The sequence below is a fragment of the Neovison vison genome, chromosome 6 (assembly GCF_020171115.1).
Source record: "Neovison vison isolate M4711 chromosome 6, ASM_NN_V1, whole genome shotgun sequence".
In the NCBI taxonomy this organism is placed as follows: Eukaryota; Metazoa; Chordata; class Mammalia; order Carnivora; family Mustelidae; genus Neogale; species Neogale vison.
The window spans coordinates 1046811-1068607 of record NC_058096.1 but is presented as its reverse complement, the minus strand read 5'-3'; the positions used below and the strand labels follow the sequence as shown (position 1 = coordinate 1068607).

The 21797-nt window shown below is 64.4% G+C and overlaps 1 protein-coding gene across 2 annotated transcripts in view; it reads left to right on the top strand.

Annotated features, from left to right (window-relative positions):
- Positions 1-21797, top strand: part of COL18A1 (collagen type XVIII alpha 1 chain) — an 81739-nt gene that overhangs the window by 35441 nt on the left and 24501 nt on the right. Inside the window, exons 3-5 of one of the 2 annotated variants that reach the window (XM_044250787.1) lie at positions 12744-13288; positions 19666-19752; positions 20512-20571. In XM_044250787.1, the coding sequence (XP_044106722.1) occupies positions 12744-13288; positions 19666-19752; positions 20512-20571 (692 nt within the window). Of the gene's footprint in view, positions 1-12743; positions 13289-19665; positions 19753-20511; positions 20617-21797 lie in introns of both variants that reach the window. The other variant, XM_044250786.1, reaches the window with a different exon arrangement.

Genomic DNA, 21797 nt, shown 5'->3' with positions numbered 1-21797 from the left:
GGCTTGGCCAGAGACTGGTGGCCCCGGGCCAGGCTCTCCCCGACCGTTGCAGGGTCTCCGAGTGAGTGCACGTGGGCTGGGGCTGTCCAGGGGTTCCCAGCCCTGCCCTGGCCCCAGCCCTGCCCTTCTCAGGGTCAGGTCCTGGAGGGGGCGCAGGGTCTGCGGAGGGAGGGGAGCTGTGCGCGGAAGTAGGGACCCTCTCCCTGTGTGGCTGCTGCAAAGACCCGGGAGAAGTCGCCCCAGGGCCTGTCCCCTTGATCTAGAGCCTTTCCCCTTTGGCGACGGGAGGGGTGCGGAGAGAGCCTCCCCTCTGCAGGAGCCCGGGAGGGGCGCGGCCTGTGGGCGGGGAGGGCGGAGCCAGCTGGCCCCGCCCCCGGCGCGCAGACCCCGCCGGTGGCTCCTCCGGGGCGCACAGCACTGATGGCTCCTCACCCCTGCGGCCGCCTGGGCCCGCTGCTGCTGCTGCTGCTGCTGCTGCTGCTCACCCACCGCCCCGCCGCCGCCCAGGCTAACCTACTGAGCCTGAACTGGCTGTGGTCCACTAGGACAGAGGGGCCCCCGGCCGAACTGGCCTCCGCGCCCCCGCGGAGCCCCCATGTGCAGCCCGGGGAGGACACCACCACGCACTCGGCCCCCCAGCATGGCCCCTCGGAGCAGGGGAGAGCCCCTGCCAGCCCCGCACTCCCCGTGGAGAGGCTGGAGACCGGCCAGGGCAGGGCCTCCACCACACCCGCTGCCTCCACCGCGGGCCCGGACACGAAGGAGGAGAACATCGCCGGCGTGGGGGCCAAGATCCTGCGTGTGGCTCAGGGCATCCGGAGCTTTGTCCAGCTGTGGGATGACACCACCACCCCCGCGGGCTCCCCCGGGACAGAGACGCCAGCCCCTGTGACCCCCACAGCCCCCCTCACGCTGACCGGGCCCTCCAGCGCCCCCCAAGAGAACGCCACGGCTCTTTGGCTGGGCAGTATGGCCCCGAGCTCCCCGGACACCCCAAGGATGGAGGCCGGCACCCCGCCGGGGCCCACCCAGCTGCCTCCCTTCCCGGGCGGGCCCTCGCTGTCGCCACCTTCTCCAGGTAGAGCTTCTCTGTCCTCCGCGCTGGGTGGGGCCCCTCCCTGGGGGAGCCCGCCGTCCCCGGGGCGGCCCTGGGATCCGGACAGCAGAGGACTCCTGCCCGTGGCAGCCCGTCCCAGCCAGCGGCACCGAACCCCCGACGTCCGCAAGCGCTCGCCACGTCTGCTTGCCCTGGTGGCGGGTCCCCCGGGTGCCCTCACTGCTCCCGCGGCTCTCTCCTCTGACCCCCCCACGCTGGCGGCTCGGATCCCACTCTCGGCTGTAACTGTGGACAGGGGTGCTTGGGCTCCTCACGGGGCTGGCTCTGTGGGGCCGGGTCTTGCTGGTGTCTCCGCGCTGCTGGGGGCGGCCCCGCGGACCCCCACCGGGCAGCCCGTGCCCGGGGCCACTGGTCGCTGCCTGCCGCTGCCTCCCTCCCTGCCGGTCTGCGGCCGCCTGGGCATCGGACGCTCGTGGCTGCCCAACCACCTGCACCACGGGAGCAGCGAGGAGGTGCAGGCCGCCGCCCGGGCCTGGGGGGGCCTCCTCCAGACGCGCTGCCACCGTTTCCTCGCCTGGTTCTTCTGCCTGCTGCTGGCCCCGCCCTGTGCCGCCGGCCCGCTGCCTGCGCCCCCGCCCTGCCGCCAGTTCTGCGAGGCCCTGGAGGACGCGTGCTGGAGCCACCTGGACGGGGGCGGGCTGCCGGTCCCCTGCGCCTCGCTCCCGGCCCGGGAGGACGGCTACTGCGTGTTCATCGGGCCGGGTGCAGGTAACTGGCCGGCTCTCCTCCCCACCCTGTCCCTCTGGCCTGCCAGGTGAGCTCGGCCGGGCTGCAGGGAACCCGGTACAGAGGCCCCCGCCCCATGCACGATGCGAGCGGGGGGCAGAGGGGCTGAGATGCTGCCTTAGCAGGGGAAAGGCTGGGTTCCGGAGGGGAGGGGGCTCGGGACCCTGGCTCTGTGCACCGCAGGCGTCAGCTCTCAGCAGCAGCCCTGCCTGAGCACCGTGGCTCGTCCGGTCCTCCCCAAGGCTCCGGGAGAGCCTGTGACACAGCTCAGTGTCTGGAAGGGACACTGAGGCACGGAGTGGTGATCTGCCTGGGGGAGCCAGGATTCCAGCCAAATTCTGGCCCCTCCTCTGGGCCGCTGTGGCCCAGCCTGCATGGCTGGGGGGTGTGGGGCCCGACGCGGGAGGGAGAGAACTTGTTCAGAAGGTCAAGGGGTCACTGGAGGCAGTGAGTCTGCCAAGGTCACAGAGCTGTCCCAGCTGGCATCTGTGAGTGCTGGGGCCACTCCTGGGCCTCTCCCCCAGCCTGAACTGTGCCCCCGTCGCCAAGTGGTGGGCAGGGGACAGGGCAAGGCCGTAGCCCAAGAGAGGCCCTGACAGCTGCCTCTGCTGGCCCCGGGAGGGCCTCTGAGTGGTGTGGACGCTCCTGTTCGCCCTCAAGGCCTCGGCTCCACTCCAGGGGTCTGTTGGAGTCCCTGTCCCTGTCCTTGCCCTTGGGAGCAGCCTTGACCTGCTTCAGTCCTGGGGCTCGCTGGGCTTTGGAGCTGGGCTGGTGAGGGTGGACCCCAAGGTGGGGCCGTCACCCCGCCGGGGCCCTGGGGGACGTGCAAGGGTGAGTTCCTGGCTCCTGTGCCCAGCCCCACCGAGGAAGGGGGCGGGAGGGGCGGAGGAAGGGGCTCCAGCGGCCACAGACTGCTGAGCGGGGGTGGGGGCTCTGAGCCCCACGTAAGAGCGTGACTTACCAGGAGGTAACGCGGCAGAGGAGCCACACCGGGCGGTTCTGGGAGACCCGGTGGGTGCCGAGCGGAGAGGCCCGTGGCTGCCGAGAGGCGGGGCCCAGGGGAGGCGGGGGCGCACCCGGGGCTGCTGGTGCGGGGGGCTCGCCGTCCCCGCGTGCAGTGAGGCCCCGGTGAGCTGCTTGCTCCCACAGACGCTCGGCGCCCGGATACCTGATGCCCGGCTGGTACGGCCTCCTCGAGGGTCTGGGCCGTGGCCGTGGCCGTGGGCCGTGTGTGGGCACCCAGCGCCGTAGTGAGGCCTCCGGGGCCGCTGAAGCACAGCCCGCCTCCTCTGCCCCGGGCGCCGGGCCTGCGCACACGTGGGTCCCGCCGCCGGTGCGGCCGGTCTCCTCGGTCCGGGGGCCACAGTGGGTGCGGGCTGGGAGCTAGGGTGAGGCAGTGCTCACGTGGCCCGGGCAGGGAGGCGTGGGGCGGGGACCGTCCCCGAGCGCAGCTGCCTTGCTTAGCCGAGTGGCCTGACAGGGACTTCTTACCGGACATCTGCACACGTTGGCAGGGGCCCCGGGCCATCCGGGAGGCCGTGTTCCCGGCAGAGCCTTGGGGGACTCCTCAGGCAGTGCTACTGCCCGCGCCCCCTCAGGCCACAGGTGGGGGTCAGGAATTTATCACCGTGAGGGTCCCTCGTGGGTGTGGCCTGGCTGGGGAGGGTCCCGGGGGGAGCCAGGGCTTGGGCTGGGAACATCACCCCTCCTCTGGCCTCCCAGCAGGGATGCCGCCACTGCCAGGCCCCTGGGCCTTTCCGTCCCCACCTGGTGGGGACAGGCAGGGCAGGGGGAGGGCCCTGATCGGGAGGGAAGAGAAGGAGGGATCCCCAGCCCCTCTCCCTGTGGGTGGCTGGTCTCCGGTGATGAGGGTGAGGAACAGGCCGAGTGAGGGCCCCGGGCTACATGGGAATCGGGAGGCTCTGGGGTGGGGGCAGTGTGGAGCGGGTGAGGTGCTCTGTAGGGGAAGGAGGCCAAGGGGGGTGCTGCGTCGTTCCTAGGACCCAACCAGAGCCGCCCACCGCGCCTTCCCCGAGGCCGCGCTGTTTCCGTCCTTTCCATCACGTGTGTCCGGTGTGGGGGCCCCCGGCTCCAGGGCAGAGATGGCCCCCGCCCCCTTCACCCTGGGGCAGGGGTGTGTGGATGGGTCACCTGGTAAGGCCACAGCTCTGTCCATCCTGCTGGACGTGTCCTTCCTTACCTGCTTCCCTCCTGTCCCCACGGAGAGAGCGGGTTGGGGAGGGGCTGATGCCTGCCCCGGGCAGGGGGACGTGCAGCCACTGGTTGAGGCCCAGGGAGGTGGTTGAGGGGAGAGAGCTGTCGGGGGGCCCCTGTGCCGTGGCTGGAGCCGGCCGCGTGTCAGCCTGCTGTGGGGGACCGGTGCCGTGTCTGCCTGTGCCCCTCAGGCCTCGGGGAAAAGTGAGTAGGGCCTCTCTACAGGGAGGGTCAGCCAGCAGGGCGACTGCCCTTGGGGAAGGGGGCACCGAGTGGGGCATCGCCGCAGGACCGTGACGGGCAGCCTGGGCTTTGCTCTCTCTGCACATTTCCTGATGTTCCGGGAGTGACGGTGAAGAAGGTCCTGTTCTGAGCCTGGGAGCAGCTGTTGTTCCTGGCTGCAGGGGAGAAACTGAGGTCTGGTGGGAATAAAGACGTGTGCGTGCCTCATGGCTAGCAAGAGCGAGCCGGAAGGTGGACGCGGGCTGTCTAGCCCCAGGACTGGGCGTAAGCACCCCACGGACGCCTGGCAGGCAGAGCCCCGGGCCGCAGGGCCCCAGCCAGTGGGGTCTCCTCACTGCCACGATGCTAAGGCCGGCACTGTCTTCTGGGGCGGGCGCCCAGCCCGTCTGTCACGGACCCACCGGGTGTGCAGGCTTCCGGGCTGCTGGGCTTCCACCCCCACCTCTAATGACCCGTGAACTCAGCCGGCAGACGTAACTGCTGCAGTAACGTGAGGCTTCCAGCTGACTCGGACGTGAGAACGTAGGATCACCTTCACGGAGAGATCCTTAGGCTTGCCGCCCGCCTCTTGGCAACCTACACGTTGTGGTTTGAGGACCTTGGCTGAGCTGTCCCACAGGTCCCAGTCGTGGCTTCGGCTTTCCTGCTGGGATGTCAGGTGCAGAGCAGTGGATGGGCTCGTCTGCAGGTAAGCTGACAGGCGGCGCTCGGGGTGGGGCTTCCCTGACTGTCCGCCCGTGGCCATCGGGGTCACCATTGTCTCTGGCAGTTACTCCTTCCTGCTGAGGAAGGCTGACGGGGGACATCGTGCAGACGGGAGCTCACCTGCGGCCTCCCTGAGGAGGAACAAGATAAGACGGTGCGGTGGGGTTGGACTCTCCGTGGGGTCATCTCCCTGACCGTGTCCTTCCCCTTGGTGAAGGAGCCGTCCATCCTGCCACACGGAAGTCATTTTTGACTGCTTTCCTTTTCCCTTGAGAAATCAAGTCTTAAACTACCATTTACTATTACATAACGCGTGAGAAGCCCGTGAGAAGCTAGCCCGTCCGCCCACTTCCGTCCACTCACCCACCCCCATCCATCCGTTAGTCCTCCACCCAACCACAGATGCACCAGCCGCCCACAGATCCGTCCGTCCATCCATCCATCTGTCCATCCACCTTCCCATCTGTCCATCCACTCGTCCATCCATCCGTCCGTCCATCTGGATATTGGATCAGGTTTACCAGGTTAGAATGTGACTGTCACATGTAACATGCAGTTTGTTTTTGTCTTGAAACATGTGTCCGGAGAGAACCACAAACCAGGTGGCGGGGCAGATGCTCAGCTTTGTGCTCTCGAGGAGTCGTGTGTGTCAGTGATTCCAGTGTAGGATCGTGTTTGTCATCAGTTCCCTTCCTGGCATCTGGCCCAGCCTCTCCCCCACTGCCATGCTGGCTTCTCTCTAAGTTCTTTTTCTGATCTTCTGATTCTTGGCAGACTCAGCAGCCCCTCCTTCTCCTGGGGTCGTGCACTCAGAGAGGCTGGCCTTGGGACTGGAAGGATTGTACTGTGGGTCCTGCCTCGTCCCCTCCAAGGGACCTCCCAGTTGGGGGCCCCAACGTGCCACTGAGGTGTGTGAAACTGCTCAGGGACCCCAGCCTCCATGCACAGTTGCTCTGTCTGTAGGCAGCCCTACTTGGAAGGAGCAGGTACTGCAGACATGTGGCCCCAGTCCTGGGGAGGAGAGAGTGTGCAGAGTAGTCAGTGCTCGGAATGAGCCTTCCTTTCCCGAACCACAAGTTCCAGCCCTGGGGGGACCACCTTTGCCCGCCGCTCCCCCCCTTAGGAGCGCTCTGCCGCATTATCTTGTGCTCCATTGCTTCTCTCCTGGGTTACATTTTATCCCAGAAATAGCTCATGAACACATAGATGTTGAGATCAGAGCCACGTAAGAGGGGGCTGAGCACAACTTGCAAGCCCCTCTCGCTGCCGGAACAGGGCGTCTGTCCTGTGCACTCTTGCCTTTTTTGTAAGTGTGTGTGTGTGGGTTTCCTGTGGTTGCTGTGACAAATGGGCACAAACTTCGTAGCTTAAAATAATGCAGATGTGTAACCTGACAATTCTAGAGGTCAGAAGTCCGAAATCCGTCTCACTGGGCTAAAATTAAGGTGCCGGTCCGCAAGGCTGTGTTCCTTCTGGGGCTGCAGGGAAGTGTCCCCTGCCACTTCCAGCTCCTGGGGCTGCCATGGGCCACATTTTTAAGGGTGTATGCCGTTAGATTTGGTTAACCTCCCCGTCTGGGGCTAGAACGTTAACTACCTCTGCACAGTACCGTTTGCACGTCCCAGACACCGCGGACCAGACGTGCTGGGCCGCTCCCCTGCGTACCGTGGTGTGCACGCTCAAGTACGCATACTCTCGAGAATTTTTGCATTCATGGGTTCACTGTGTACCCCAAAGTCCCTCTTTTCTATGTCGACAGGTCTCAGAAATGTCCCATGTCACTGTGGGAAATGCTCTCGTTCTCTTGTGCTTCTGGTTTGTCCTCCGCAAACACAGACTTTCAGGGATTTCCAGCTTCTTGCGCCATTAGTGGCTCCACTTGTCCTCTCGACCTGTTTGCCCTGTCCCTGCCGGCCCTGATTTGGGCTCCGGGTGACTGGACCTGGCCCTGAGCTCGGGGGTTTCACAACCTTCTGCAAAGATCATTGATGTCCTTTAGCACTTACTCTCCAAATCATCAGAAACATTTCACTCAGGCTTTGATGGGTCGAGCTGAACAGCAGACGAGCGTGGATGCTCTTAATGCGTCAGGTAGAGACCGTCAAACCTCCCCCAGGGGACTTATTTTGAGAGAAAGAGCACGTGCATGTGTGTGGGTAGAGCGGTGGGGGAGAGGGGAGAATCCTCTAGCTGACTCCGTGCTGAGCAGAGAGCCCGATGCAGGACCCTGAGATCATGACCTGAGCCGAAACCAAGAATGGGACACTCGACCAGCTGAGCCCCCCAGGTCCCTCTAGATGTTTCGTAAAATGTTTTCAATATATTTTCTTCTCTGGTATCAACTTTAGGTTTTCCATTCACTCCAGACATTTTTTATTTTGTGGTTGTGACTCTGCGTAATAAGGCGACAGGTGCTGAGCTTTCGTGCCTGCGTGTCTGTCTCACTGGGGGGCCACACTCCAGTCCAGCAGGAACGTAGGAGGAGACAGTGTCTCGTGGTCTCCAGGACAAATGAGGACCTTCTGCACTTCATGATGTGTGTGTGCATAAGAGTGCGCATTGCTGATACGTGGCTTGTCACATCTCCGTGGATTGTCCAAAACTGTCACCTCCTTGTCCCACTTACCCCTCCCCACACGGGCACAGCCTCCCCCACTGTCCGCATCCCGCACCCGAGTCGTGCGTCTGGTCCCATGATTGAGCCACACGGACACGTCGTCATCGCCCAGAGTCCGTCGTTGACAGGACGGTCCCTCTCGGGGCGGGCGTTCTGTGCGTTGGGACGGCTGCGTAGGGACGGGCATCCAGCGCTGCGGGGTCTCACAGGGTCCTCTGCCCTCCCCGTCTGCCGTGCCCCGCCCATTCGTCCCTCCTCCCCCCCGCCCCCGCAACACAGCCTGTCACCCGCCCCACAACGGTGCCTTCGCCAGGGAGTCCTGTCGCTGGGGTCACACGGGCCGCAGCCGTCTCAGACCGGCTCCTGTCACTCGGTGACACGCACTCACGGTCCCTCCAATGTCCCCTCATGGCGGGATGGCTCATGTCCTCTTCGTGCTGAACACTCCCACGGCTGGAGGGACAGTTCCCGTGTCCATCCACCCGCTGGAGGGCCCCTGGGTGGCTTCCAGGGGTTGGCAGTTACGCACGGAGCCGCCGCCGCCCTCGTGTGCGGGTTTCCGTGGGGGCGTGTGTTCCCGTCCGCCGTGGGGGGACCTCAGGGAGTGCGGTCGCCGGGTCGGATGGGAAGAGCAGGTTTCGTCTTGGGAGAAACCACCAAACCTCCTTCCGAGGTGGCGGCACCGCCTGCTTTCCCCGCAGCCGTGACCGGGCGCTCCGGGCGCTCCCGTCCTCGCCAGACCGTGGCCGCTCGCGGAGGTGTGCAGGGGAGTCGCCGCTGTTTGAGTTTCATCCCCCGGCGACCTGGGACGTGGGGCAGCTTTACTCATTGGCCGTCTGTGTGTCTTCTCTGTTCAGGTCCTTTGTCTATTTCTAAAAGGTCATTTGTTTCATTGTTGAGTTTCCAGAGCTCTTTATATATTACAGATCACTGTCCTGTATCGGAGGTGTCGTTGGCAAATGCTTCCTCCCAGGCTGTGGCTTGTCTTCTCACTCTCCTGACACGGTCTTTCACAGAACACAGGTCGACGTGTTAACAAAGTCCAGCTCACCCGTCCTCTCTTTCTCGGATTGTGCCTTTGGTGCTGTGTGTGAAAAGTCACCCCCTCTGCAGGGTCCCCCAGGATTTCTCCTGTGTTGTCTTCTCGAAGTTTGATCGTTTCTCATTCTGCATTGAGTCTGCGATCCACGGTGAGTGAATCGTCAGGAGCGTGAGGTCTGTGTCTGGAATCACTTTTTGCGTGTGGACGTGCCGTTGTTCCCGCCCCACTTGTTGAAGACACGGGTGGCCTTGTGCCTTGGGCAGTGTGTGTGTGGCTGTGTTTCTGGGCGCTCTGTGCTGTCCCATTGCTCTCGTCGTCTGTTCCTTCTCCAGTACCATCGTGTCTTGATCACTGTCGCTCCATGGTGACTCCTGAAGTTGGATGGTGTCGGTCCTCAACTTTGTTCTTCTCCAACTTTGTGTTGGCTCTTCTGGGTCTTTGCCTGTCACATAAGCTTCAGGCTCAGTTTGTCAGTATCCACAGAAGAACTTGGTGGGATTTTAACTGGAACTGCCCTGAATCTACAGAACACGGTGGGAATGACTGACATTTTGACATTGAGTCTTTCTATCCATGAACATGGGCCATCCCTGCATTGTTTAGTTCTTTGATTTATTTCAGCAGAGTTTTGTAGTTTTCTTCATATAGGTGTACGTGTATTTGTTATGCCTGTGTAATTCATTTGTGAGAATGTTAATATAAATGGTATTACATTTTTAATTTCAAATTCCACTTGTTCGTTACTGGTATATAGGAAAGTGATTGGATTTTGTATATTAATCTTGTATCCTACTACCTTGCTGTAATTGTTTATTAGTTCCAGGAGGGTCATTTTTTGTTTTGTTTTCTTTTCGTCAGTTCTCTTGGACTTGCTGCATAGACAGTCGAGTCATCTACACACAGACATTTTTTATCTTTTCCTTCCCAATCTGTGCATTTTATTTCCTATTCTTGCCTCATTGCATTAGTGAGAACCTGTAGCACGATGTTGCGAAGGTGAGAGACACCTGATCTTAGTGTGATCTTCAGGTTTCTCACCACACGGTGTGATATGAGCTGTGGGGCTGCTTTGCAGATACTCTTCATGCAGCAGAGGAGATTCTGTTTTATTCTTCGTTTGCTGAGAGTTTTTACCGTGCATGAGTGTTGGATTTTATCAAATGCTTTCTCTTTATCTGCTGGTACGATTCTGTGATTCTTTCCAGCTGGTATTGATGAGGTGGACCAAAGTCATTGATCTTGAGTGTTAAACCAGCCTCATGTACTTAGGGCAATTCCCCTTGGGCATGGCTGGCTGTTTGCTGAAAGGGAAACTGTCTTCAACTAGGCAAGCACCCTGATTCCTTTTTTTTTTTTTTTAAGATTTTATTTATTTATTTGACAGAGATCACACGTAGGCAGAGAGGCAGGCAGAGATAGAGGGGGAAGCAGGCTTCCTGCTGAGCAGAGAGCCCGATGTGGGGCTCGATCCCAGGACCCTGGGATCATGACTTGAGGCTTTAACCCACTGAGCCACCCAGGCGCCCCAGGTCCCCTGATCCCTTAATCTAGGTGAGTGTGGACCAACCAGAGGGGCTTCCACTTGCCAGACATGTCACTCACTGTGTTCCCACGAAGGTGTTCTTCTAAACTCTCCGAGCACGGCATGGGCGTTTGCTTTTTGGAGACATCTTGGTTTCCTGCCCACCACAGCTGGGCCAGGGCTTTTGAGCAGCAGCTTCCAGAAGGTCTGCGGGGAGGTGACCCCATCCTCCGCTCACAGGGCCAGTAACTGGAGAAGGGACCCATGACTTCAGGGCCATGGCATTTAGAGGCTGACTGCCAGTGGGAACCATGAGGAATTTCATGGAGAGAAAGGAGCTGGCTGGGCCTCGCTGGGGTCCCTGGGCATCGCTGGGGTCCCTGGGCCTGCCTTGGCCCACGTTCTTGTCTGTCAGCCCAGGACACCAGTGGCTCTTGCGTTCTGAATTAATCTGGGAGACTTCTAGCTGCCTGGAAGGAAGAGCAGTGGTGGGTGTATCCGTGTTTAACTCCGGAGACAGCGGAGTCAGGACAACAGGGCCACTGACCTGGAGGCTGGTGAGCGTCCGGCTTCCTGACCTTAGAGCATCTCCCCAACTGCACGCTGATGCCCCGTGAATGGCAGATGAGGGGACGGTCCCAGCAGCTGCCATCCGGGCGGACAGCAGTGTCTGTCCTCGAGCATCAAGTAGCCACTGTCTCCCCGGAGCCTGCGGTCTTCCTGCGAGGCCCCTGCTCCCTTGCACCGAGGCTGCCGTTCGACGAGACTGCGGTCGGCACTGCGTTCGGCCGCACCCCACTTCCTGTCTGCGGGAGGGTCTCACCTGCCGGGGATGGGGAGCCCCGGCCGGCCGGTGGTGCTGCCCGTGGCGGGAGGTCAGGGCCATCCCGGGCCGAGATGCCCAGCACAGTCCCACGTGGGCCGCCCCTGGGGGTACCCAAGGGCCTGTCCTCATGTGGGTGACTTCTGTCTTTGTCTGTGGTTCTCAAAGAGCTCTTTGCAAGACAAGGACTTGCCTTAAGAAGTTGGGGTTTGTCCTTGCCTCCCTCGGCTCTGACCTGGCCGCTGCTCAGGCCAGACGTCAGGTGCCCAGCACGCCCCACCCCCCCACGCGCGCGTTCACACTCACGTTCACGCACAGGGTCGCGGGCGCGCTCACCACCTTGCTCAGGACACCCACTGGCCAGCAGCCCCTTCTGGGAAGAGCATCCCCCGCCCAACCGCGTGTAATCCTCACCTTGGAGAATGACCACACCCAGGCTGCAGGTGGGGTCTTGAGAGAAAAGCCTTTGGGTTGGGGCCTTTGGCTGGACTGTGGCCCCAACGCCCCGGCTGCAGCCGGTAAAGCGTGCATATGGGGAATCCCTGAAGTGTGGGTCTGTCCTTGAACCGCTGTTTGCCCCCACGGCTCTCCCCCTCCCTGTGTGCTGCAGTGACTGCGCTCCCTGGACAGAGAGGTGGGCCCTGCCCTCTGGCCCTGGCACCCGACCCTCCCGGCCCGAGACCCTCAGGCTGCTGGGGCCCCTGCCTGCCCAGGGAGCGTTCTCTGGGCTTCACCTGAAAAGCTCGGGCAGGTCCCGGTGCGTGGTCAAGTCGGGCCCTGCTGGGGCCCAGGACCGGCGTCCTGGAGATCGTGGCCCATGTCCCCACCACAGCAGCCTTTGGTCTCACCCGGAAGGACGAGAAATGCGGGGAACACTGGACCCATGGCCGTGTCCTCAGCCTAGACTCAAGCTGCTTCCATGTGGTGGGAGGGCGTGGGGGCGGAGGGCAGGCCGCGGGCTCCCGAGGGAGCGAACCAGTGGGGGCTGGGACTCCCGGGGCCATTGAGAGGAAGGTACGAGCGTCTGTTGGTGAAGGAGCTCCAGGTCTCCCTCGGGGCTCGTCCACCGCTTGGCCCCCTGCAGGTCAGGGCTGTGGCAGCCCCGCATGGACACGGCGGGAGGGGATACCGAGGAAGCCCCTGACGGCTGGGCAGTGGGCGGCTTCCCTGTATTCCAGGGGGGACACAGGCCCGGCCCCCCAGGACTGGCTCATAGCAGGACAGAGCCTCCCAGAAGCAGCCCCTGGTCTGGTTCCCTGCCCTGGGGGTCGAGTGTGCAGGCGGGTCGGTGCGGGGGATCAGAGTGCCGGGAACTGCGGGGCCGTCGGGTTTCTGTCCTTCATGTGGACTGACGTTGGCAAGGCGGGCGCCCCGGGCAGGGGCCCTCACTGGGGCTGGAGCCCGGTTCCCGCTGGCCGAGGGTGGGGGCGTGGGTCATGGGGTGGGGGGAGTGCAGGCCCTGGCCCCCGCGGCTGGCTGGGGCTCGGACAGGGTCGCCGCGCCCCACACAACCTTGCCCCCTCCAGCCCCCAGTGGGACGGTTTCTGTCGCGTCCTCCGGGGGCCCGTGAGCCCACTGAGGGACGGGAGCCGTGGTGTGTGGACCGTGTGGTGCCTGGAGAAGCAGGGCAAGTGCCAGGCGTGGGGGGGCCCTCGCGGCTCAGAGTCCCCTGGCACGCTGCCTGCCCGGTTACCCCCAGGCACACCCTCACCGGGGTCTCTCTCTTCTTTGCAGAAACTCTGGGCGCGGAGGTGGGGCTCCTGCAGCTGCTCGGAGAGCCCCCGCCCCAGCAGGTGACCCAGGTGGACGACCCCGACGTGGGGCCGGCCTTCGTCTTCGGCCCGGACGCCAACGGCGGCCAGGCCGCCCGCTACCACTTCCCCGGCCGGTTCTTCCGCGACTTCTCGCTGCACTTCCACGTCCGGCCCGCCACCGAGGACGCGGGGGTGCTGTTCGCCGTCACGGACGCGGCGCAGGCGGTGGTCTCCGTGGGCGTGAAGCTGTCGGGCGTGCGTGACGGGCACCAGCAGATCCAGCTGCTGTACACGGAGCCGGGGGCCGCGCGGACCCACACGGCCGCCAGCTTCCGCCTGCCGGCCTTCACCGGCCAGTGGACGCGCTTTGCCCTCAGTGTGGACGGCGCGACCGCGGCGCTGTTCGTGGACTGCGAGTTGTTCCAGCGGGTGCCGTTGGCGCGCTCCCCGCGGGGCCTGGAGCTGGAGCCCGGCGCAGGCCTCTTCGTGGCCCAGGCCGGAGGAGCGGACCCTGATAAGTTCCAGGTAAAGCCACCATCCTCGGGGGGGACCTGCCCTGGGGGCGGGGGTCTGTCCAGACACGGGACCAGGACGATAGCGGCCGCCTGCCTTGTGCCGCCGTCCCCCAGAGCGGGCCACCCCGGGGCAGAGCCGTCTGCCCTGCAGGGCTCCGCAGCCCTGGGGGTCCCAGCTCCGTTGGGCTCCCGCATGTCCCCTCCGGTGCTCTCACCCCTTTGATCCCCCCGTGCAGGAGGCCCCTTTAACCCCCTTCCTCCCTGGACACCCATCCCGCCACGACTGGAGCCCCCTCCTGTGTGTGGTGTCTGCAGTGACCCCGGGGCCCCACCGGCTGAGGGGGTCCGCGTCCAGGCCCACGGGACTCGTGCACGCTGAAAACGGGGGGTTTCTAGATGGTAACAGCAGAGCGTAGCACTGAGCCTGGGCCGGGCCGGCGGTTCCCGTCACCCCGTCACCCCTGCTGACCGTCCTCGTTTTCACCCCCCGGGCGCCCGCGACTCGGTTTCAGGGCAGCAAGGGCAGAAGTGCCCCAGGGACCCTGGCTGGCCGCTGTCCCCACCTGTCCTCAGGGAGTCCCCTCTGCCTGGCCGGGGCCTTCCCAGGGCCCGGGTGGGGTCTTTCCCGGCACTCAGTCTCCTACCCTCCGCAGAAGCTGATTCACGAGCCCCAACTCCGCCCCTAGTGCCCCCCGCGCTGGGATGCCCCTGCGCCCCGGCCAGACAGGGTCCCTGTGTGCGCCTAGGGGGGCGGGGTCCCCAGGACAGAAGGCTAATTATTGCCCAGACAAAGGCTGCCTGATGGACGTTCTAAGTCCTGGTGACTCGGGGGCTGAAAGCTGACCTTTCACCTCTGACGGGAACTCTTAACCCCTGGGGTCTGGGAGCAGGACTTTGATACCAAACTGGGCCTCTTTGTGTTTTCGTTTTGATCCTCAAACATGATTAACGGGAAGAAAGGCAGACGGGGCCATCCCGGCGAGGGAGGGGCTGTGTTCCTAGGGGGTGTCCCGCAGACGTAGATGGGAAAGCACCCCAGATGGTCCCTGCGCCTGTCTTTCTGTCCTACTTTCTTTCTTTCTTTTTTTTAAGATTTGTTTATTTGAGAGAAAGAGCACAAGTCGGGGAGGGGTGCAGGGAGCCCGGTGCAGAGCTTGATCCCAGGACCTCCCTGGGGTCACGACCGCCCGGTCCCCAAGTCCGTAACAGTTCAGCAGGAAGGCTGCCTGTGCTGGTGGGGACAGTGTCACCATGACATGGCCACCCCTGTCGTGGACAAGGACGCCCGGCACCTCCTCCCTGGGCCGTATCAGGGCTCTGTGTCACGCACACAGAACACAGCCGCCCGTCCAAACAGGCAGACGGAGTCTGGGTGTTTCAACGTGCACGTCTTGGTTGTTTGTGTAGACAGACTGATTTTTTCACGTGATCTTTGGCTGTCTGAATTTCTTCTTTTGTGGCTGGCCTTTTTATGTTCTTTGCATTTTTGTTTTGATGGGTTCTTCCGTTTCTTATTGATTTATACAAGCTCTTTATATATGAAAGAAACTGGTCCTTCAATTTGTCCGCTATAAATTTTATCTCCCAAATTGCCTTTTGCCTTTTTGTGATGTCACTTTTTGCTTAAACCATGGAGATGTTGAACGTGTTTATGTGGAACACGTCCATGGCGGTGACATGGCCGCAAGCCTCTGAGGTAGGGAAGACAGGAACGCAGCGAGGTGTGGGCTCCCCGCCGGTGCTGGGCGGCGGCTTGGCTTCCAGCTGACTTCACTTGGGCTGGGTCCGCCGCAGCCCAGCGCGGTCTAGGGGCTCGCAGCCCCGCAGGCAGGAGGCCTCAGGAATTTCCCGTGTGGGTGTTCGATCCGGTTCCAGCCGGCTGCAGGGAGGAGCTTGGAGGGCGGATGGGTTAGCGCTTTCCAGACTTTCTGAATCGAGGTTCCCGGGGAAAAGTCCCTCCCGTCATGTGACTTATAAGATTTGGCAGAAGCGAGCGTGGGGCTCTGGGACGAAGCTGGGCGTCCCCTCCGGCCCTCCCGCGGCCGGCCCCACAGAGCCTTCATTGTTCTCTCAGGTCACAGACTCGGTTGGTTCTTGGGTCAGGAGCGGGACACAGCGTCTACTGGGACGTCGTGCCCCAACACCGTTAGGGCGGCACTTTCCAGCCCGTGCTCGGGGGCCGGGGGCCTTTGTGATACTTTTGACTAATTCACGAGCTCTGGGGCCGCGTGTCCCTGGCGGACTCTCCCGCTCGCCGTGGGTTCGTGTCTCCCCGCAGACGCTTCCTGGCGGCTCTCGGTCCCGCAGACAGCCCGCCCGGGCGGTGGCACCTCGCGCCCGATGGTCCCTTAATGTTCAAGGGCGACCCCGTGGGCATGGGGACATTCCTCGGCCGTGTGGGCTGTGAGAGAAGAAAGCCGCTCCCGGACCCCCGGAGCTGGGGGTCACCCACCAGCCACAGAGGCCGGAGATGGCACGGAGCAGGCGGGGACACGTCGCCAGGGTTAGGGGTCCCTCAGCCCGCCGCTCCAGACCGGGGAGAGCGGGGCGCCGACACCTGGGCCGACAAGCCCTTTTGCCCCGTTTTATGCAACCAAAGTGACCAGGAGGTTCAAGGCCGCGGCGTCCCTGCCTTCGCCGAGGGAGAGACGGGTGGAGGTTGTGGTGCTGGGACAACCGGCCCGGACGTGGCCCGGCGAGGAGGAACCGCGAGGAAATCAGACGCTCTCGTGCCAACAGTCAAGGCTTGACGGGAGCAGGGGCAGAAGCCTGTGGCGCAAGGAGTGTGGGGAGACGGGGTTGGGGGCCGTCCCCGCTGCGGCGGCCGTAGGGGACAGGGACGAGGCCGAGCCGGGGCTGGGCCAGCGGAGGATGGCACAGCGAGTGCGGGCAGGGGTGAGTCGGCCCGGGAGTGCCACAGGCCGTGTCCCCCACGCAGCGCATCCCGCCCCGTGCTCGACCCGGACACGGCCCTTCCTGGGTCAGGCGCCGCCCGGAGAACTCTGTGGCCCCGGGAGTTGGGGTCCCCGGGAGGCGCCCCGCACGGGTGACCTCAGACGCGCTCGCCCAGCCCGGAGCTCTCGTCACGTCCACAGCCAGGCTGCGTGGCCCCGGCGTGACCGCACAGGACGTGGTTCAAACGGCCTTTGTTGGCGAAGTGCAGCGTCTCCAGATTGCACACAGTCGCTCTGCCCCGTGTTTGCCGCGGGTCTCGTGATGCTTGCACACCTTCCATCTTCCCCGCTAAGTGTGTCCCTGGGGAGCTGCGCACCCCGGGCCCGCACGCCCCGCTCGCCTTTGGCGCCAGCCTCCTGGGGAGACCCTCGGGGCCCTTGCTGGTGCTGCACCTGCTCCGTGGGAAGCCTGGAGCCTCGAGGGGCAGGGTCGGGGGGACCGTTATGGTGGGATGTCTGGTCCCCGACCCCACCTGCCGGGAGCGCCGTGCCCTCCCTCATCACTGCCACCCCGAGGGGCCAACATGCTGCTTCCCAGAAAGCACGACCTTCTAGGATTTAACGTCTGCCCTGTGCTGTCCTTGTGTCTTCAGACTCGGTGACCCAAGTCACCTGGGCCCCTCTGTCCTTCCGCAGCGAGCAGGACGCTGCTGCCGACCCCGGCGTTGGCGGCCCAGGATGGCCCGTGTTTCCTGCGTCCAGCGGTGCCTCCGGGAGCCGGGATGGTGGCGGCACCTGCGTGTGCCTCCCCTGCTCCTGGGCTGCGCACGGGCTCGTTCACACGCGTGTGCTCTTGCCGCACTCACAGGCTCGCACGCTCCTGCGGGAACACGTGCGCACACATGGCCCGGCCGCACAACGCTCCCTCACACACGCTCCCGCACCGCCCCCACGCAGCGTGGCTGCCCTCCGTGGCGGCCGGAGCATCCCAGAGCTGGAAGGAAGGTCTCCCGTTTCTCAAACACCCCAAGGACGGTCCTCGGCCGACGCCCCCGCCATGGCGCGGACTGTCGTACCCTCGTCCTGGAGCCCCAGCCCTGGCCTGGCCTGTCTGCGGCCAGTCCCCGGGCTGCCTCTCCACCCTTCAGTGCGTCACGGGGGCTCGGGCCAGCCCCAGAGAGGAGCTCTCGGCGCGAGTCCCAAGCGGGCAGTCGGGGCCTCCCCGCATCCCGCTGACGGCTCTGCGGTGGGTTCCCCGGCAACCACTGAGAGAAGGGCTGGGCCTCACTCTGACCCTGTGCTCTGTGGAGACGCTGCGGGGCCGCCCTGCCCGTGGTGGGGGACGGAGGCAGGAGGAGGAGGCAGGGACCGGTGACCATGGCCCTAGGTCTGATGGGGGGCCCTGCTGGGCTCAGGGTTAGACAGGGTTAGACACAGGCACCTGCTGCTTTGGTTGGGCTAGTCTCAGGGTCTAGCCTCTGGCCACTGCCTCCCCCTGCAAAGCAGCCACCCACTAGCCTGGGGACAGGCCGACGGACAGCCACCAGGCCCCTGCCCCTGACTCCCCGGTCAGGCCGCTGGCTGTCCGCTTCCCTTGGAGTGCCGTGAGTCCTGGACATCAGCCGGCCGCCCCAGTGAACTTTCTGGAACGGACGACCACCCCGAGTCTGGCGGAGAACCAGTCAGCTTCCTCCTGGGGCCACGGTCCACGGTGTGGACCACAGAGCTAGGGCAATCGCTCTGATCTTCGGGATCCGATCTTCGGGAACACGTGGTGGCTAGGTGGACAGGACGGTGACCGTGAGGTACGTGGTCCCGCCCGTGGCCACCGTTTTCCCGCCTTCAGACGTCAGCCCAGCCATGGACGTGACCCTCTGCACCTGGTGCAGCCCCACACTGGCACGGGAGCTGGCGGCCACCGTGACATCCGTGAGCCATGCCTGCGGCCCGTAACGTCGGCCCGTCCGTGGGCCCCTGCGGAGGGCGACGTGGCGTGTGTGCCGCCGCGTGACCTTCGCTGCCTCCCTGCCCGTGTCCTCAGCCGCCTCCTCCCTACACGCTGGGGCACGGGTCTGGCTGCAAGCGTGCGGAGTTCTGGGTAACGGTGGGGCGACGGCCTCCCCCCTCGAGTCCCACTTGGGTCCAGCCGTCCTCGGCCTCCCGGGAGCAGGGGTGTGAGCCAGAACAAGCACGCGTGTGCAGACCACACACGTGAGCACAGACGCGTGCACACACATGGCGCCGGCCCCACACGTATCTGCGAGCACGTGCGACACACAGGGAGATGGGACGGGCCCCACAGGCCACACTGTCCGCAGCGGGAGGTGGAGGGGCCAGGAGAGTCAGCGGGACTGGCCCCGAGGTGGTAACTGTCCTGGGTAGGGATCTAGGAGTGCTTCCTGGAGGAGGCAGCCTCGGGAGGCACGTGCAGCCCTCAGGCACGGCTCCGCTGGGGACACGGTGGCGTGTTGCTGGTTGGTTGTCACCTGCCTCTCGTTGGTGTGGAGCAGGAAGGTCATGGGGTCGAGGGTCAGCTGGGGAAGGGGGTCTGAGAGTCGTGTGGAGGGCAAACAGCGGCGTAGGTGGCACCGGCCGCGGCCCGTGGACGTGTGCGGCCGCGGCCCGTGGACGTGTGCAGACGCGGCGAGAAGGGCCCCTGCGCGTGCACGTGGTTGGGGAGATCAGGAGGCTCGGGGACACAGGGAGGTCACGTGAACGACATCTCGGTGTGCGTAGTGCCGGGCAGGGCCACGCTCCGTCCTGAGCTGGGTTGACCCCAGCACGACACCCTGCGGTCAGGACGGACACCTGCGCGCTTGGCAGCCACCCGGGCCGCTCTGTGCCGGGACCTCTCAGACTGGCCGAGTACGGCTTCTAGCGGGGAGCAGCGCGCCGGCGGACGTCCCCGGGGTTGAGGTGTTGAGAAAAAAGAAAACGCTAGAAAACACCCGTGTGGACACTCACCGTCCAGGCAGGGAAACCTCACAGCAGGTGTCGCGGGAGGCCCCGTGGCCTCGTGTGCCTGACTGCAAGGGCTCAGCCTGGCCGTCGCCTCCCAGGGGACCGCCCCTCGACTCCGGGGACGGTCTGAGCTGTCCGCGCCCTGCAGCACGCCTGCCGGTTTACAGTCACGGACTCCAGCGGCCCCCAAAGTAGCTGGGGTTATACGCAGCTCCCCTCCCCCGCCGCCAGCTCCCCAGGCCCCAAGCCCCGGGGTTTGGGGAGGACACGCACGCTGGTGCTCCTCAGGGCCGGTGGTGCCCGTCTCACACCACGCCCTCTGGGGGCGCAGCCTCCATTCCACGTCCCGCACAAGGATGCTTTGGAGCCCCGGGGGGCGACCCAAGCGCGATCTCCTCTCTGATTGGGCTTCGTCCGGACCTTGCTCTGCTCTGTGTCCCCGCCAAGGTCACTGGGCTCCGCACTGGGTGCCGGCCTGTCCGCACCACCTGCCTCGGGACCGGCAGTGACCCCTCTCTCCCTCTGCCTTCAGGGGGCGATCGCAGAGCTGAGGGTGCGCGGGGACCCCCATGTGAGCTCCCTGCACTGTCTGGAGGAGGACGACGAGGACAGCGGCGGGGTGAGTGTCGGGTCCCTTCCCACCCCACCCACCCCTACCCGAGGGCACATGGGTGCCAGGAACCACAGCGTGGTGGACTGGAAGGGTCTCCTTTGAGAGATGCTGTTTGGGCACCAGGAACCTGGGACCACATCTTCCTTTACCCACGTCAGAGCCTTCCCTGCCTCGAACTCGCTGCTTAAAAACTCACAGCGAACGTGGAGGTGAACAGGGATCCCGAGACGCCGTCAGCTGGCACGGTCGCCAGTGGCCCCCACGGCCAGATGCGCGTGCGTGCGTGTGAGAGTGTGTGCGTGTGTGTGCGTGTGCGTGCATGGGATCGAAAGAAGAAAATCCATCTCTCGGGGCGTGAGGGACAGGGCGGGGAGAGCCGGTCTCCCAGGGAGAATCCAGAGCTCGGGATGCCCCCAGGGACCCCACGGCCCCGAGCAGAGTGAGGTCCTCAGCCGTGTGGGTGAGCAGCGCAGGGGACGAGAGGACCGGCCTCCTGTCCCGCGGCGGCGGCCGCTCTGTGCAGCGCCATCAGGCCGGCCCCCCATGGCCTTCATGTTGACCACTGTGCCCGGAGCTCCTCGCCCTGTCTTGTCCTCTTGCTCTTTCCCAGCGCCGTGGCCCCGGAACGGGACGACAAGTCCAAGGAAGGGAGCGTGTCTCTTGGCGGTTTGGCGTAGGTCTGACTGGTGTGCCGGCCGGCGGCCAGGCTGACCCCGCACGGATGCCCTTTGGTCACTGGTTTCCTCCTTCCCTGCATGCCCGCAGGCGTCCGGAGACTTCGGGAGCGGGCTGGAGGAGACCCAGGAGCCCCTCAGGGAGCCGTCGGTGAGTGCCGTGAAGCCGAGGCTGTCCTCCCGGGAGCGAGGGCCGGTGAGCGCGCGCGGGAGGCCTGCACGGGCTCTTTGGGACCTGCGGACACATCCTCAGCTGGACACGGGAACGCTGGGACTTGGGTGGCCCTAAGGAGATTTAAAATTCCGTTTATGATTTTGAAGCCTTTTCGGGCCTGGGGAGTTGACCTCGAAGTTCTGTTTACGCCTCCACGTTAGCTCGTTAAGTCCAGCATTTTGGTGAGGAAGGTTCCGGAGGCCGAGTCAGAACTCACCCAGCTCCCACCCTCTGAAATAATGCACGGGAGGGAAAAGGCAGCCTTTTTTTCCAATTTGCACAAATAGGTTGCCCCTGCCCTTCCCCCCAGCTTCGTCCCCCGTTGCCCTGTCCCAGAGTTCACGCACCGGGGGGCCAGGACAGGCAGGGTCCGAGCTCCAGCCGCACAGAGTGCTGGGGACCCCCAGCCTTGCACTGGTTGAAGCAGCTCTGGGAGGGCACCTGGCGGGCCCCCTGGACATAGCGTCACCCGTGGTGCCTGTGGCAGCCCCCGCCCGTGTCGGAGAGCCTGTGGACTCCTTGCAGACGCGACTGGATTTGGGCTTCTGTCCCCCCAGGGTTCCCTGGTGCAAACCAGTGCATCAGGCAGGCTGAGCCCCATGGAAGTGGGGTTCTGGGCTCTGCCATGGCCGTGGCATGAAGCGCGGGACTCTGTGGCCCCTGTCGGGACTAGAGGGGTTGAGGACCCGGAGCTGCTCACGTGCATTCACCCTCGGCCCCGTAACCTGTGGCCCTCGAGCTGGGAACCCACACCCGGCCAGGCTCCGGTTTGGGAAATCTGGCTGGCCGGCCCGCGGTGGCTTCCCTGAGCGCAGAGGACAGGGCCATAGCCGGTGTGAGGTGGGCAGGTGCGGCTGGGGACACACGTGGCCTCTAGGGCCCCCCGCCCACTCTCCACGGCCGGGCCTGCGCCAACGTCTCTCATGCTCAGAGGCTCTGGGATGTCGGGGGGCTGCTGGGGCTTGGGGGTCCCAGGGCACCTTCCCCCAGATCCACGGGGCTGTGGTGCAGGGGGAGGCCTGGTGTGCGGCCTTGGACAGGCTCCCAGGAAGGACGGTCACCAGGGGCCCAGATCCGCACGGAGTCCCCAGGGAGCTCAGGCCCCCTGCGGGTCGGGTCGGGCGCTTGCAAGAAGCCTCTGGACGGCGTGTGTGGACGTCTGT